Source organism: Danio rerio, chromosome 5, assembly GCF_052040795.2.
Source record: "Danio rerio strain M-AB ecotype USA chromosome 5, GRCz13ab, whole genome shotgun sequence".
In the NCBI taxonomy this organism is placed as follows: Eukaryota; Metazoa; Chordata; class Actinopteri; order Cypriniformes; family Danionidae; genus Danio; species Danio rerio.
The window spans coordinates 6,475,001-6,490,000 of record NC_141025.1 but is presented as its reverse complement, the minus strand read 5'-3'; the positions used below and the strand labels follow the sequence as shown (position 1 = coordinate 6,490,000).

Genomic DNA, 15,000 nt, shown 5'->3' with positions numbered 1-15,000 from the left:
TTGTAGATGTGTGTAAACGTAACATTCTGTAGTGCATGTAGTTATTACCCAGCAGTCACACAACATTATAGAATGTTAATATTAGGTTAGATTTAGGTTGTGATGTCAAGTGATCAAAATTCAATGTCTAGCTAGCGTCTAGGAATAACGTTATTTTGATGTCTAATAACAACATTAAATGATCTTAATATTTGGCCGATTTTAGCATGTGTCAGAAAGTGTAAAAACGCAATATCATACTCGTAGCAGTGCGATATGGCTGTATATCGGCACTGGTGGGGGCACAACGCACGCCTCCCACCGGTGCCAATATACAGCCATATCGCACTGCTACAAGTGTGATATTGCTCATATATATATATATATATATATATATATATATATATATATATATATATATATATATATATATATATATATATATATATATATATATATATATAAAGGTGCATTTTTTCATTGCTCTTTATTTTGGTTTAAATGATATTGCAGATTGCCTCCTATTTAGCAGATTCCCTCTGTGTGGTTTACATTAACAGAGCAAACGTGTTGTGAGTTGTGGACAGATTAGCATTAGCCACACATGCTTTGTTCCAGAAGCTCAGCAGATGTAGGAGGATAAAAAAAACCTGTGAAATTCAAGCTCTCGTTTATATCTTCACATCCTAGAGTTTTAAAAGACTGTGGGAGGAACCTTAATAGATTTAACCTAAATTCAAACCTTTGTTCCTGGATTTACAGTGTTCGTGCTGTGTGTATGATGTCACGAACTCATGTGTGGAGCTGTAGATCATGTGGATTAGCTTTCAGAAGCAGTTTGAGCCAATGGATGTTAGGTGTTGAATTAATAGAGGAAACCTGGAGACTTTAACTTTTAAGGTGATGCCGGGGTTAAGGGTCTTGACTAGTGACCCAGAGGTGAAAGATCACTATTGTAAACTGGTGCAAAAACACTTAACAGATTATACTGGTTAAAGATTAAGAGGTAGAGCTGTTTTCGGCTATGATTATAGAAAGAAATTTAAAATATAGCTAGAGTATTACATCAGTAAATCCCATACGGAAATCTGATATATGGTCAAAAATTAACGCACGAACACACACACACACATACATATAATTATAGCTAAGACATATAAACATATATGTACATATTTGTAGTTTTAAAGGAAAAAAAATATATATATATATGTGTGTATGTGGTGGTTCTTGCAATATTTTGAAATATGTTACTATTATATTTTATATATGTTAAATACAAACATGAACTTGCAAACATCGCCTTATATATACAGCAGGATAAAAAAATATTGAACACATCTTGCTTTTTTCTGGGAATAATATTCGTAAAGGAGCTATTGGCATGGAGCTGAACCAGGTATTGGTAAAAATTACAAAAGGAGAAAGTGCTGAACTACTGAAATGTATTTAATATTTTATATAAAAGGCTTTTATAGTGATGGCAGCTTAAAGATGCCTTTCATATAAAGAATGAAGTCACATGAACTGCTCAGGTGTGAGTTTTTCACAGACTTCAACAGAGTGTAAAAATCTCGATGGTTCTGTGGGTCTCATCTATCAAATCTGATCTTTATTTTGTATTTTCTATTGGATTCGGATCAGGTGATTGGCTAGGCCATTCTACAGCTTGATTTTCTTTCTCCGAAAGCTTTTAAAAGTCTACTTGACAGTGTTTTGGATCATTGTCTTGCTGAAATGTCCATCCTGGGTTCATCTTCATCCTCCTGCTAATGTAGATGTTGGACTGAAGCAGCTGATATTCATTTACACTGAGGAATGGCAGAGGGTTGCTGAAAAACTAATGAGAGATTTTAGCTGCAGCAACTATAATGTATTTTTTATTTTTTTAAACGTAAAAAAAAACGCATAGATAGATAGATAGATAGATAGATAGATAGATAGATAGATAGATAGATAGATAGATAGATAGATAGATAGATAGATAAATCATTATAACTTATTATAATCAATAAAATATATTGTAATACACAAATATGTATAAAATAAATAAATTGTTAAAAATTAAATAAATATATAAATAAATTGTAATCCCATAAATAAATATGGCTATATAGAGGTTTAACTATTAAACCCCCTTTGATTTTTTTATTCATTTATTTATTTTTATTTTTTCCCAAATGATGTTTAACAGAGCAAGGAAATTTTCACAGTATGTCTGATAAAATTTTTTCTTCTGGAGAAAGTCTTATTTGTTTCATTTCGGGTAGGATAAAAGCAATTTTTATTTTTTAAAAGCCATTTTAAGGTCAAAATATTAGCTATATTAGCTTTAAGCTATATATTTTTTCGATAGTCTACTGAACAAACCACTGTTATTGTGGTATATTATGTTTAAAAATGTGTTGAAAAAATCTCTTTGTCAAACAGAAATTGGGGAAAAAATTAACAGGGAGGCTAATAATTCAGGGTGGCTAATAATTCTGATTGCAACTGTATACAGCGGGCAAAATATTTTGAAAGGTGCTGTTGATTTGAAATTTTCCCCGGATGTTGGTAACAACCAAAGAAACCCATACACTGAAAAAAATCTAAATCATCTCTTTCTCACTAGCACAGGATGTTAGTCTTGTGTTTGGAATTACCACTATGCTGACACACAGGCATATGTAGCTCCTCCTTTAAAAAAGAGCACAATCTCATTTAAATTTAAAGCGACAGTCACCAAAACACCACAATTAGGATCAAAGCCTAAAAGGGGCAGAGTTATAAAGCGATATTTGTGTGGTAATATGAGCTGAAACTTCACATACACACTCAAGGGACAACAGAGACTTATTTTACACTTTGTAAAACGAGGCATAATAGGTTCCCTTTAATGCTGCGGTATATATGTTGGTAGATTAGAGCCTATTCTATTCTGTAAGTCAGCCTACTGACAGAAGTGTGTGTCCATCACTGGACTGCATAGTTTCTGTTATTAGGATAATTACAGGTTAACTCAGAGGATCTCATTATAGGAGCTCCAGCTTGCACATGGGAAAGTCATTCAGGATCTGATCACAAAGACACACTAACCTCTCATTAAAGCCATTTACAGGGCTCCAGACTGTGACTATATGATTAAATTGGGTGACCTCTTTTTTTTTTCTTGACCATGCAACTCAATTGCAGCTTGCACTGTTGCCAGTGCAAGCTCCAATTGAGTTACATGGGCAAGAAATTAAAGAGGTCACCCAATTTGAATGGCGGAAGAAAGTAGTTCATCGTACAAATGAATTTTAGACTCTTGTGTTTGATTTTCGTTTTTTAAATACACGATTATGCCATCACACTATTGTAACACCATTGTAGCTGACCGATAAGGCTGTATATCGTAACTTGTGGGACACTAAGGCATTCAGCCTGTGGCCTTGTGCCAATGAACGCCTCCCACCAGTGGCGATATACAGCCATATTGCAATGGTACTCATGTGAGATTACTTAAATAGTAAGTGGGCCAAGCTGACCAATAAGACGAGCTTGAAGGCGAGGCAAGCATTGTGGGTTTTGTTTACTGCAGCAAGTTAACATGTCAATTGTTTTAAACTATTCCTGAACGCTACATTTGGTGTTTTTAGGTGCAAAGATGCTTAATGCACAAATGCTTCCTAATTCGGAGCATGTGGTGAACATTTTGCTGTGAAAACAGGTCAAAAAACAACATTTTATGCACGCGCACAAATGCTCCTAAATATATTTTAAGGTCGCATAGACAAAATTTCAGGTGCATATGCGACCAAAACGGTCGCAATTTTGAGTCCTGATACATAAATACGAGTAGCAGTGGGATATGGATGCATATTAGCACTGGTGGGAGGCGTTCGTTGGCACAAAGCTGCAGGCCAGGTGTCTTAGCTTCCCACCAGTGCTGATATACAGCAATATCTCACTGCTACAAGTGTGATATTGCGTTTATACAACAGTCCAGCGACACAATCGTGTATATAAATAAGAAAATCAAACACGGAGAGTCTATAAGTATTAGGAACTACTTTCTTCTGCCATTTATTCACATCTGCAGCTGACGTCAGAACAGCAGAAGCCATTACTAATTCACCAACGTCACTTTAGAGCTAGTGTTTGAATGATTCTTTATAGCGTAATTTCTAAAGTGATGACAACACAGCTGATTTTGCTCACATTTTAAGATTATAAGGCTGAATATGACATGAAATGCCATCCGTCTATATCTCCCTACAGTCTGTTACAATTTACAGTATTTCTCTGTTTCCATCGGTATTATGCCAGGTGTCCCAGCGTTTACCTGGAGACTTTAAGGATTGAAGAAAAAGGAGACAAACTATTTCGCTCTTCCTATTGGCCTTTATGCGTTTCTCCCAAGTGCTGTGGACTACATACATGCACTGAAAAAACATTATTCAGAGATGATTCCTTGGATTTACTCATTTTTTTATGTTAAGTGGTTGTAAACAATTTATTTGTGTTAAATTTAAACAAACAAATTAAGTTGAAAATTATTTAACTTAATTTGTTTGTTTAAATTCAACACAATTACATTGTTTGCAACAGTACTGCATGCAACCCTTTTTTCAGTGTGCCAGTTAACAACAATGAGTAGGAAAAAGGAAAGAAAAAGAGACTCAAGCATCCGTCGCAAAATAAAATGTTACATTATCGAAATAAAGGAATGATACGGCGGTAGCGCGACCATCACACACTTCTCCTCAGAGCTCGCCAGAACTGAACTGAGCTCCCATACATGCGTGCTTACATCTTAAAGGTAAAACAACCACAGAAGAAGTCCTCTTAAAGGGGACATTTATACACAATGCATATCAAGTCAAGTCAAGTTTTATTTGTCACATACATAGTTATACAAAGTATGACCAGCTGTGAAATGTAGGTCAGGTCACTCCAGAGAGTGCAAGTATAGATAAACAAAAAATGAAATATTAAGGAAAAAGAAGAAAAGAAAAAACGTGCAAAAAAAAGATGTGCAAAAAATTATACAAGGTAATAAGAATAGCAGCAATATGATGTACTTATGAATATGACTACTACAATGATACATACGAAAAAATCACGTAATGTGTAACACCGGGTTAGAATTTAGTAGCCTGATGGCCTGGGGAAAGAAACTCCTCCTAAGTCTCTCAGTTTTTGCCATCAAGCTACGAAATCGTTTTCTAGATGGAAGCAAAGTGAATAGATAATTGTCAGGATGGTTTAAGTCCTTACAGATTTTTACAGCTCTATTCTTACAGCGTTTAGTATAGATGTCCTGCAAGGAGGGGAAAGCAGACCCTGAGATGCGCTCAGCTAAACGCACAACTCTTTGAAGTGCATTATGATCAGTGGGACCCCCGTGGAGAGGGTGAGTAGTTTCAAGTATCTCGGTGTAATTATCTCTGAGAACCTGACTTGGACTACACACATTGAAAGGCAAGTAAATAGAGCCAGGCAAAGACTGTACCATCTGCGACAGCTGAGGAAATTCAGGGTCTCTCCAGCAATCCTGAAAACTTTCTATTCCGGGACCGTAGAAAGTGTTCTGACTCAAGGTATCTCAGTGTGGTATGGAAACAGCTCAAACCAAGACCGCAAACATCAAACATTAAGCGAACGTTACAATATCGAAATAATTAACTTCGAAAAAAGCAGCACAATAACTACCAGATTGTTATGTTTGTGATAAGGAGGGACGAGGCTGAATCCAGCTTCTTATTCGCCGCTTTTTATTGACTCTATTCGGTCCACCTTAAAAAACTGCGACTCTTCCGCTTTTCAGCTTCTTATTCGTGCTCAAGAAAACACACAAGAGTTTTAATTTTCTAAGCGAGGGCTTATTATGTGGTCCTGGCGCCATCTTGTGAATAGACAACATCTAAGTGATAAATATTTTAAAATAGGCATTATAATTATAAATAAATTGCATAGTTGCAATCTAAACAACTACATTCTTGACTAAAATAACCTCAAAAGTACATCATGTTGTCTAACAGCAGGAATATTTGTCAAGCTGTAGTGTCTCTGCTTGTTGCTGGCTGTATGTGGGCAGAGTATTACAAAAAGGTGAAGGCCTTTGTGAGATGTTACTGGTGAAATATTGAACGGCTATCAGCCAATCAGATTCAAGAACGATTCAAGAGGAAGAAGAATATATATGAAAAGTTGGCACATGCTCAACAGAAATGACTGTGATTGACCGTGAAGGTCATCAGTTCACGTCTCTTCACCGCTGTTTACCTAGTGCAAACACAGAAACACTGCAGCTTTTTAAAGTCACAGGTCTGTTTATGAGCTAACGTGCGGTCTGCTTTTGATTCGACTGATCTTCAGGGCTTTAAAACGCTTCAGTGTCCCTGTTGATGAGCTTCACTGATGAGCTTCACAGCCAATCACAGTCATTTATGTTGAGCGTGAGAACACAATAGCAAATCAGCTGTGTTTAAGAACGCGCTTATTTTAGCAGAAATTGGTCTTTTTTTTTATTTCAGTATAGATTTGTACCGTATTCAGTTACGTGACAACACTAGGCATTATTGTATGTACTCCTGTGTAGTAAGTTTTTAAAATATATGTCACCTTAAATTAAAGTGCTACTGAAAACAGTAGTTAAACCACCATTATTGGTGATTTTGCTGTGCTGTTTGTATTCAGGACGTTTTCTGCCTTCAAGTAAGACATGCAGAGGCCTAAGGACATCCAGAAGGAGCTATGGATGAGTTTTCCCCGGTTTTCCCACACAGCGGAGGAGAGCGAGACTCTGGCGTCCCTCCACCATCCACAAATTACCCTGCTCTCTGTCCAGATATGAAGTCATACAGACCCAGTGTGCAGACGCGAAAGGCAGATTTTTTTAATGCGCTCAAACAGAAAAAGGACTATATTTTTAGGAAGCTGGCAGCATGTATTAGAGCAGAGGTTCTCAAAGTGGGGGTCGGGACCCCCCGAGGGGTCGCGGGACAATGAAGGGGGGTCGCCTGGTGATTTCCAAAAATCAATTAATTTTTATTAAACCTTAAGACTTACTGTATTTTATCAATAACCTACTAAAGAGAAAAAATAGTCGTTTATAGTTACTATAAACTATATAGTTACTATAGTAGCTTATAGTTAATAGTTCTATTGGATTGCGACTTTTCTAGTAATTACATTATACTAAAGACACAGCAATACTTTCAGATGCAGCAGATTGATTTTATAACACCAGGTTAAGCTTTCTAGCCCATTTACAGCACTGACATACATAAAAAAAAACACAGAATAGACTTGGGTCTATTGGTGTGTGTGCGTCATTGCATACAAGGTTTCTGTATTTATAACCACCACCTCAGAGAAAATTGGGGGTCACGAGTCACTGGCATTGTCATTTTGGGGGTCGCGGGCTGAAAAGTTTGGGAACCCCTGTATTAGAGAAAGAAAAAGGAATTTATGATTCAGCATTAAGTATATTAATATGTGTAATGAGCAATGGATACAGCATACTCCTGTAACACAGAGTGGTGATGAATTTAGTTCAGTAACTGACGCAGAATACAAATTGCTTTTCAATACGATTGTTGGTAAATATAGAATATATATTTATGTATTTTTCCATCTATAATAAATAGGATTTTCTGTCTGCCTATATACATTTATTTGTTTATTTTTATTTATTTATTTATTTTATTTTATTTTATTTTTTATTTTTTTATTTATTTATAGACTTTTTTTTACAGATAAGACTCTTTACCCCTTGGATAACATTTTATATTATAATTTTAGGGAACTAAAATAACTCTAGGTTATTATCCATAAGAACACTTGGTTTACTTTAAACAGAAGCACAACTCTGCATGTTGTAATTCTTATTTCCCCTATGTTCTTGAGTATTTGCTTTTTTAGAGAAACCACCACTCAGTCCAGTCCTCAGCATTTCCCAGCGTAGTTCCTGTCGAGACAAGCATCACGTAGTGTTAAAAAATGTTTTCAAGGGGCCTGGCATTTGGCTGTTTGCTTTTAGTTGCATTAATGGCTCTAAACCACTAGATGGCACTCTAGGCTAGTTTTTAACAGCAGATGGAGCTCGGCTAGTTTTTAACGACGGCGCAATAGGCTAGATTTTAACAGCAGTTTATAAGTTTATAGGCTAGTTTATAAAAGCAGATGACACTACAAGTTCATTTTTAACAGTAGGGGTTGCTCTAGGCTAGTTTGTAATAGCAGATGTTGCTCTAGGCTGGTTTTTAACAGTAGATGGTGCTTTAGGCTAGTTTTTAACAGTAGACTGCACTCTTTGCTAGTTTTTAACAGCAGATGACACTATAGGTTCGTTTTTAACAGTAGAGGGTGCTGTAGGCTAGTTTGTAATAGCAGATGGCGCTCTAGTTTAGTTTTTAACAGTAGATGGTGCTCTAGGCTAGTTTATAATTGCAGATAGACCTCTGAGCTAGATTTTAACAGCAGACTGCATCATAGGCTAGTTTTGTAACAGCAGATGGTGCTCTGGGCTAGTTTTTAACAGCAGATAACGCTCTGCTGGTTTTTTTAACAGCAGGTAACGCTCTATGCTAGTTTTTAACAGCAGACTGTGCTCTAGGCTAGTTTTTAATAGCCGATGGCACTCTGCTAGATTTTAACTGCAGACATTATTCTATGCTAGTTTTTAACAGCAGATAACACTCTAGGCTAGTGTTTTAAAAGCAGACATTGCTCTAGGCTAGTTTTTAACAGCAGACGATGCTCTAGGCTATTTTGTAATAGCCTATTTCGCTCTAGTCTAGTTTTTTAACAGCAGATAACACTCTAGGCTAGTGTTTTAAAAGCAGACATTGCTCTAGGCTAGTTTTTATTAGCAGACGATGCTCTAGGCTATTTTGTAATTGCAGGTTTCGCTCTAGTCTAGTTTTTAACAGTAGATACCACTCTAGGCTAGTGTTTTAAAAGCAGACATTGCTCTAGGCTAGTTTTTAACAGCAGACGATGCTCTAGGCTATTTTGTGATAGCCTATTTCGCTCTAGTCTAGTTTTTTAACAGCAGATAACACTCTAGGCTAGTGTTTTAAAAGCAGACATTGCTCTAGGCTAGTTTTTAACAGCAGACGATGCTCTAGGCTATTTTGTAATTGCAGGTTTCGCTCTAGTCTAGTTTTTAACAGCAGATAACACTCTAGGCTAGTGTTTTAAAAGCAGACATTGCTCTAGGCTAGTTTTTAACAGCAGACGATGCTCTAGGCTATTTTGTAATAGCAGATGTTGCTCTAGTCTAGTTTTTAACAGCAGATAACACTCTAGGCTAGTTTTTAACAGCAGACGGTGCTCTAGGGTATTTTGTAAAAGCCGATGTTGCTCTAGTCTAGTTTTTAACAGTAGATGCTGCACTATGCTATTTTTTAACTGCAGATAGAGCTCTAAACTAGATTCTAATAGCAGACTGCATCATAGGCTAGTTTTTAACAGCAGATGGCGTTCTAGGCTAGTTTTTACAGCAGACACTGCTCTAGGCTGATTTTTAACAGAAGATGGCACTATAGGCTAGTTTTTTTTAACAGCAGATCACGCTATAGGCTAGTTTTTAATATTATATGGCACTCTGTGCTAGATTTTATCAGTAGAGGGTGCTCTAGGCTAGTTTTTAAACAGCAGACTGTGCTCTAGGGTAGTTTCTAATAGCAGTTGACATTCTAGGCTAGTTTTTTAACAGCATATGGTGTTCTAGGCTAGTTTTTTAACAGCATATGGTGTTCTAGGCTAGTTTTTTAACAGCATATGGCGTTCTAGGCTAGTTTTTTAACAGCATATGGTGTTCTAGGCTAGTTTTTTAACAGCATATGGTGTTCTAGGCTAGTTTTTTAACAGCATATTGTGTTCTAGGCTAGTTTTTTTAACAGCATATGGTGTTCTAGGCTAGTTTTTAACAGCATATGGTGTTCTAGGCTAGTGTTTTAACAGCATATGGTGTTCTAGGCTAGTTTTTGACATCAGATAGCGCTTTGTGTTAGTTTTTACCAGTATGGGGTGCTCTAAGCTAGTTTTTAATAGGAAACTGCACTATAGGCTAGTTTTTAACAGCAGATGGCACTCTACGCTATTTTTTAATGGCAGACTGCACCCTAGCTAGTTTTTAACAGCAGACTGTGTTCTAGGCTAGTTTCTGAGGGCATGAGAGCAGCTGGCATTCTAGGCTAGTTGTTAACAGCAGAAAGCGCTCTAAGCTATACATATATATATATATATATATATATATATATATATATATATATATATATATATATATATATCATTATTTTTTTAGGGTTTTTACCTTGATAGGACAGTAGGACATAGGACCACGAGGCGGGAATCGAACTCGGGTCGCCGTGAGCACCAGAGTGCATGTGTTGACACAGTAACCACTACACCACTGATGCTGACTTAAGCTATATTTTAACAGCATATGTCGCTCTAGGCTAGTTTTTAAAAGTAGATGGCGCTATAGGCTAGTTTTTAACAGCAAATGGTGTTAAAGGTTAGTTTTTAATACTAGATGGCTAGTTATAAGACACTATAGGCTAGTTTTTTTTACAACAAACGCTTGGTATACTTTAAACTGAAACACAATTCTGTATGTTTTAATTCTTATTTATGCATGTTTAATGTGTTTGCTTTTTTAGAGACACCACCACTCTGTCCAGTCCTCAGCATTACCCAGAGTAGTTCCCGCCAAGACAAGCATCCATCAGTGCAGAAACATGTCTTCAAGAGGTCTGACATTGAGCTGTTTGCTTTTAATCACCTTGATGGCTCTAAATCACGCCGGCCTTGTAAAGAAGCTGATCAGACAGCGTCGGGAAGCTCTGAATGTTCCCGGCATCCACAATGTTACCCTTTCCAACTCCTCCGGACCAGTTATTTTCAACCATGTCTACAACATTAAAGTCCCGGGCAGCCCTCTGTGCTCGGTGGATTTGGACGCTCCTGAAGGATCAGATGTGGAGCTGAGGGATGCACCATCTGAGCACAGTCTGGATGGTAGTAATCAGATTGTTTTTACACACCGGATCAACATCCCCAAACAGGCGTGTGGCTGTACGGACGGCCTGCCGGATTTGAAGGATCTCCTGAGTCGACTGGAGATGTTGGAGGGTGAAGTGTCCACATTGAGGGAACAGTGCGGTGCTGAGTCTACATGCTGTAGTGCACAGGTCACAGGTAAACAACATTAAACTGCTAGTTGTTGATTGCAAATGATGTTATTGGCTTGTTTTTAACAGCAGACTGAACTCTATAGGCTAGTTTTTAACAGCAGATGGCGCACTAGGCTAGTTTTTAACAGCAGATGAAGCTCTTGTCTAGTTTTTAAAGAGCCCATATTATAGATGAAATAGGGTCATATCTTGGTTGTAAGGGTCTCCAACAACAGTCTAATATGCATGCATGGTCAAAAAAACACTTTCATGGTCTTATAATCTGCATTTATTTTTACCTAATTATCCCAGCGATTCCCGTATGTTCCCATTTGTTCCCAAACCCCTCCTTAGCGCGAAGCTAATCTGCGCTGATTTGACCGATGACAGTCTGTTGCGATTGGTCGAAACTAACTGCCTTATGCGACAGAGTAAAATGCCCAGCAGCTAATCAACAAAATAGAAGTAGTCACAGTTAATACACGCTTTATAGTGTAAGGCGTGGAGTTTAGCTGCCAGTGGATGAATGTAAATACAGACGATGGACTTGAAAATACAGACGACTATTTTATTGAGCAAAAACTCCCAAGAACTGGCAAGGAGATCTCCTAGCTTGTCACATTCTGCTCTTTTCACAGACACACACACACACACACACATGTTACCCTCGTCCTCGCGCACACGTCCACACACACACACACACACACACACACACACACACACATATAACCCTCTTCCAGACGACATCGCGCACACACACAAACACATAACCCTCCTCCGGACGAGAACGCACACGCACACACACACACACACACACACACACACACACATATTACCCTCCTCCACAGGAACGTAAACAAAGCAGCACGCGTCGTGTTTTTAACGTGGCTTTGGATGCGATATGAGAATATAGCGAGTTAACCTGAAACAGTACACGCGGTTACAAGTAACAAATCACAACTAAATACATTTGCAAGCTAGAGTCAACGAGGCAACAACTTAAATCGCACGTACTTACACTTGAGAAATGGAGGAAGAAACTGATCCATGTCCTGACATGTCCATAAGTAGTCTTTACTGATCCTTCCTTTAACAAACGAAGTATTCTTTGTAGCATGTAGTTTCCAGTAGTTTCCAACTGCTTAAAGCTGGGCTTATGCTGAGGTTTCGTCTTTGGGTAGAGACTCAATAATATCCATCTGCAGTGTGACTTCAATCGACCGGCATGTTTGTGTGTGTGTGTGTTTGTGTGTGTGTGTGGGGGGGTTTCTTTGTTAGAGGGCGGGGCCGCAGGTTTCAAATCTCCCGGGTTTGCGCGTGCACGTGAATAACTTGGTTTCGTTAGTACGTCATGGCGAAACACCTAATGACTCGGTATCAAGACGATTCGTTTGAAGCACTATGAGTCGACTCTTTTATAGATGATCAACAGTTTTAAACACTGTATTCTTACAGATTTAAGCCTTAGCTGGATACTTCACTTCACTTAGAGCTGTGTTACACACTACATGGGGGGGAATTTTCAAAAACCCATAATATGGGCTCTTTAACAGCAGATGAAGCTAGTCTACTTTGTAACAGCAGACTGTGCTCTAGACTTTTTAACTGCAGATGGCGCTCTAGTCTAGTCTTTAAGAGCAGACAAGCTCTAGGCTAGTTTAAAACAGCAGATGGCGCTCTAGGCAAGTTTGTTATGGCAAATGAAGCTCTAGGGTAGTTTTTACCAGCAGATGGAGCTCTAGGCTAGGTTTTTTTACAGCAGATTGAGCTCTATGCTGGTTTTTAACAGAAGATGGTACTCTAGGCTAGTTTTTAACAGCGAACTGCCCCCTAGGCTAGTTTGTAAGAGAAGATGGAGCTCTTAGCTCCACCTTAGTTTTTAACAACAGATGGCACTCTAGGTTAGATTTTAACTGCAGATAGTGCTCTTGGCTAGTTTAAAAAGTAGATAGAGCTCTAGTCAAGTATCTAAACGCAGATTGCCCTTTAGGTTAGTTGGTAACAGCAGATGGAGCTCTAGGCTAGTTTTTAACAGCAGATGGAGCTCTAGTATAGTTTGCAAGAGCAGACTGCTCTCAATAGGCTAGTTTGTAACAACAGATAGAGTGCTAGGTTAGTTTTTAAATTCAGATGGTGCTAGAATTTTTTAATTAATTAATTTTATTTTTTTAAAGATTGCGCTTTGGGTTGGTTTTTGACAGCAGGGGGTGCTCCAGGCTAGTTTTAACAGCAGATGGTACTCTGGGGTAGTTGTTAACAGTAGGTGGAGCTCAAGTCTAGTGTTTAACAGCAAGTGGAGCTCTAGTCTAGTTTTTAAAATCAGATCTATAAGCTAGTTTTTAACCTACACTCCAATGCTTAAAAGGAAGAGCACTTGTGTGACTCCAGTAAGTTAGCTTTCATGTCATGAGATTAATGTAAACACATTTCACTATGAACACTCTTGTAGTTTGTGTAATTCATTTTTATTAAGGTTTATTTTAGGTTCAATTGCAGTTTGTAAGGAACTGGAGGCAAGAAAGTACGGCTGTTTGTAAAGCATACAGCATCATCAAATGCAAGATTCACTCAAAATTGCAATAATTGATAAATTGAAGAATATATATATATATATATATATATATATATATATATATATATATATATATATATATATATATATATATATATATATATATATATATATTCATATATATAATGTATATATGAAGAATATAAACATATGCAGACATCCCAAGTCTCCAAGTCTCTTAAATAGTCTCCACCGCATCCATCCAAATTCTTCAGGTACGTCGGCCGCAAGTCAACCCACGGCTATTCAGCACGCAACTCTCCCCCACCGCTCTTCAGGTACATCGCACACACACGCCCCCACCGCTCTTTAGGTACATTGTACGCACACGCCCCCACCGCTCTTCAGGTACATCGCACGCACACGCCCCCACAGCTCTTCAGGTACGTCGGCCGCAAGTCAACCCACCGCTATTCAGCACGCAACTCTCCCCCACCGCTCTTCAGGTACATCGCACACACACGCCCCCACAGCTCTTCATGTACGTCGTGCACACACGCCCCTACCACTCTTCAGATACGTCCCCCACCGATCTTCGGATATGTCGCACACACACGCCTCCACCGCTCTTCAGATACATCGCGCGCACACGTACCACCTCTCTTCAGGTACATCGCACGCACACGCCCCCACAGCTCTTCAGGTACGTCGTGCGCACACGCCCCTACCACTCTCCAGATACGTCCCCCACCGATCTTCGGATATGTCGCACACACACGCCTCCACCGCTCTTCAGATACGTCGCGCGCACACGTACCACCTCTCTTCAGATACCCCCCCCCCCTTTCTCTCTTTCTCTCTCTCTCTCTCTCTTCAAGGAATCTAATCTCCCGCAACCTCCTGCAAATCATCTCTGCCTCCCCCGGAAATTACATTTGCTAACTTGGGATGTCTGCATATGATAAGTGAAGAGCTTAGTCATGCATTAATATTATTGCCGTCTGGTTAGTCTGATTTCTTACATGTATCTCTTGCTTGTTCAGGTGCAATAGGAACGAAGCCCTTCTGCAGTGGACATGGAAACTACAGCACTGAGACCTGCGGATGTGTCTGTGCTCCCGGATGGAAAGGCCTAAACTGCACCATTCCCGACTGTCCTGGAGACTGTAGCGATCAAGGCCGTTGTGTTAACGGGAAGTGTGAGTGTTTCGAAGGCTTCACCGGTGACGACTGCAGCACTGATGCCTGTCTGATTGACTGTGGTGATAATGGTCGTTGCCTTAACGGGAAGTGCGTTTGCAGTGAGGGTTTCTCCGGGGAATATTGCACAGAATCGGATTGCCTTAACAACTGTTTGGG

The 15,000-nt window shown here is 38.8% G+C and overlaps 1 protein-coding gene across 18 annotated transcripts in view; it reads left to right on the top strand.

The window, feature by feature from the left end:
• Window positions 1–15,000, top strand: part of tnca (tenascin Ca) — a 315,748-nt gene that overhangs the window by 212,005 nt on the left and 88,743 nt on the right. For all 18 annotated transcript variants that reach the window (XR_015490705.1, XM_087253034.1, XM_087253038.1 and 15 more), the window contains 2 exons: window positions 10,617–11,154; window positions 14,685–15,000. The exon at window positions 14,685–15,000 is cut by the window's right edge and continues 998 nt beyond it. Coding sequence is in view for 17 of the 18 variants with exons in the window: in XM_087253034.1 (XP_087109160.1) it covers window positions 10,695–11,154; window positions 14,685–15,000 (776 nt within the window). In the remaining variant the exon portion in view is untranslated. The remainder of the gene's footprint in view (window positions 1–10,616; window positions 11,155–14,684) is intronic.